Source organism: Bison bison, unplaced genomic scaffold (assembly GCF_000754665.1).
Source record: "Bison bison bison isolate TAMUID 2011002044 unplaced genomic scaffold, Bison_UMD1.0 scf7180017864371, whole genome shotgun sequence".
In the NCBI taxonomy this organism is placed as follows: domain Eukaryota; kingdom Metazoa; phylum Chordata; class Mammalia; order Artiodactyla; family Bovidae; genus Bison; species Bison bison.
Genome location: NW_011494943.1, coordinates 12,313,357 through 12,315,900, shown reverse-complemented (window position 1 = coordinate 12,315,900; position 2,544 = coordinate 12,313,357). Strand labels below are relative to the sequence as shown.

General features: G+C 56.0%; 1 protein-coding gene across 1 annotated transcript in view; it reads left to right on the top strand.

The window, feature by feature from the left end:
• NOTUM (notum pectinacetylesterase homolog (Drosophila)) overlaps positions 1-2,534 on the top strand; it is a gene marked incomplete at its 5' end in the record, with an annotated part of 6,430 nt that extends 3,896 nt beyond the window's left edge. The window contains 3 exon segments of the mRNA XM_010856538.1: positions 352-609; positions 1,810-1,857; positions 2,089-2,534. Of these exon segments, the coding sequence (XP_010854840.1) occupies positions 352-609; positions 1,810-1,857; positions 2,089-2,395 (613 nt within the window).
• Positions 2,535-2,544: the final 10 nt, after the last annotated feature.

Genomic DNA, 2,544 nt, shown 5'->3' with positions numbered 1-2,544 from the left:
GGCTAGGCTCAGAGACCATTGCCACACCCAAGAAGGGTTGACAAAGTCATCTGAGCCTGGCCAGGACTTTCTCAGTTTTAGCACTAAAAGTCCACTCAGTTCAAAGCAAACTAGGATGGTTGGTTACGCTGACCACACCCACAGTGAGGAACGTGCCTTGGAGTTGAATCCCAGTGCTGTCCCTGCGTGGGGCCTTGGCTGTCCCTCGCCAGCACCACACTCAAAGCAACATAATCGCCATGTTTTGGTCAAAGTGGAGTCCTTGGAGCCAGGCCAAGGTGGGAGGAGGGAACGAGGCACCTCTTCAAGGCAGCGTGCCAGGGGGACTAGTCGCCAGCACTCTGCAGCCAGGGCCTGGCTGGGCTGTAAGCCTGCTGTGGAGCTGGCTTTGGCCTCTGCCCCTGGAGCCTGGGGTGGGGGGCAGAGCTCCGAGGCGAGGCCCAGCTGAGCCATCCCCCCAGGCCCGGTGTTCGTGGTGCAGTGGCTGTTTGACGAGGCCCAGCTGACTGTGGACAATGTGCACCTCACGGGGCAGCCGGTGCAGGAGGGCCAATGGCTGTACATCCAGAACCTGGGCCGTGAGCTGCGGAACACACTCAAGGATGTGCCGTGAGTGTGTGGGGACCCCACTTGGCCCCCCAGATACATAGTAAACCACTTGACTTGAAAAGAGAGGCCGCAAAGATGGAAAACAGGAAGCAACCCAGGGGTCCTTGAGGTGATAAACTGTGGTCAATGTAGACAAAGGGGTACTACCCAGCGCTAGAGAGGAGTGAGCAACTAAGCCGCGAAAAGAGGAGGAACTGTAAATGCATGTTACCAAGTGAAAGAAGCCAGTCTGAAAAGGCCACATGTGGTGTGATTCCAACTCTGTGACATCGAACCCAAGTCTTTTGCATCTCCTGCATTGGCAGGCGAATTCTTTACCACTGTGCCACCTGGGAAGCCCCTATGACATCCTGGAAAAGGCAAAACTATGGACACAGTAAAAAGATCAGTGGTGGCCAGGGGTTGGGAGAGAGAGGTATAAATAGGTGGAGAACAGTAGATGTTTAGGGCTGAGGAACTGCTCTGTATGGTACAACGGTGGACACATGTCATTGCAGTCGTAGTAGCGTTAGCCGCTCAGACATGTTGCCTACCAGGCTCCTCTGTCCATGGAATTCTCCAGGCAAGAATACTGGAGTAGTAGCTATTCCCGTCTCCCTCGGACCTTCACAAGCCAGGGATTGAAGCCTGGTCTCCTTCATATAGGCAGATTCTTTATCATCTAAGCCACCAGGGAAGCCCATGTGTCATTATACGGTTGTCCAGATTCATAGACTTACAACTCCAAGGATGAACCCTGATGTAAACTACAGACTCTGGGTGGTGATAATGTGTCATCTAGGTTCATTGATTGTAACAAACATACCAACTGGTGGGGGATATTCATGATGGAGGAGGCTGTGAATGGATCAGAGCAGGGGATGAAAAAGAATCTATGTCTTCCATTCAATTTCAATGTGAACATAAAGCTTCTGTGAAAAACTAAAGTCTATTAAAAAAACAAATATTCACCTGTCCAGCAGAGCCCCTACTCTGAGCAGGATTTGGAGGCAGAAAGGGACAGGGGTTAATAGGGCACCTGGGAGCTGGTGGGGATAAGGCGTAGGGGGAGCCACTGGCCAACACAGCAAGCAGCAGGAGGGAAGTAGGAGCCAGGTAGGGGACAGCCTCCCAGGAGAGGAGCTGTGACCTATGCGCTTTGGGGTGGGGAAGGAGCTGAGGTGTGATGTGGTTGCTCACAGGTTGCCTTCTCCCTAACAGGGCCAGCTTTGCCCCCGCCTGCCTCTCTCACGAGATCATCATCCGAAGGTCAGTGCCCCCTGGCCCCAGAACAGCTTGTATCCATGGTTCTCAATCCAGACATCTGCAACGCCCCCATCCCCAGCAGGCCTGCCCACCAGCCTCCCCAGCTCTGGCTTCTTCTGAGGGTTTTCAAAACCACTTGCACAACCAGCTGTGTGGCAAGAACTCAGTGGTGGCAATGCCGTCCCCTGCTTTGGCCACACCCGAGTGATCCCCAACCTGGGTTTCTGTCTGCAGCCACTGGACAGACGTCCAGGTGAAGGGGACCTCGCTGCCCCGGGCGCTGCACTGCTGGGACCGAAGCCTCCACGACAGCCACAAGGCCAACAAAGCCCCCCTGAAGGGCTGCCCCATCCACCTGGTGGACAGCTGCCCCTGGCCCCACTGCAACCCCTCATGCCCCACCATCCGGGACCAGTTCACGGGGCAGGAGATGAATGTGGCCCAGTTCCTGATGCACATGGGCTTCGACGTGCAGACGGTAGCACAGCAGCAGGGCCTGGAGCCCAGTAAACTGCTGGGGATGCTGAGCAGCGGAAGCTAGGGCCCTTCTGCTGTGCAGATCTCCCCTCCAGGCCCTCCTGCCCTCCTAGGACCGCAGGGCCCCTGCCATCCCCACCCTGGGTCTGGACGCCCTCCCTTGGCAACCTTCACTGTCTCTCTCCTACTGCCTCTGAGGGGCCCCAGCCAGAG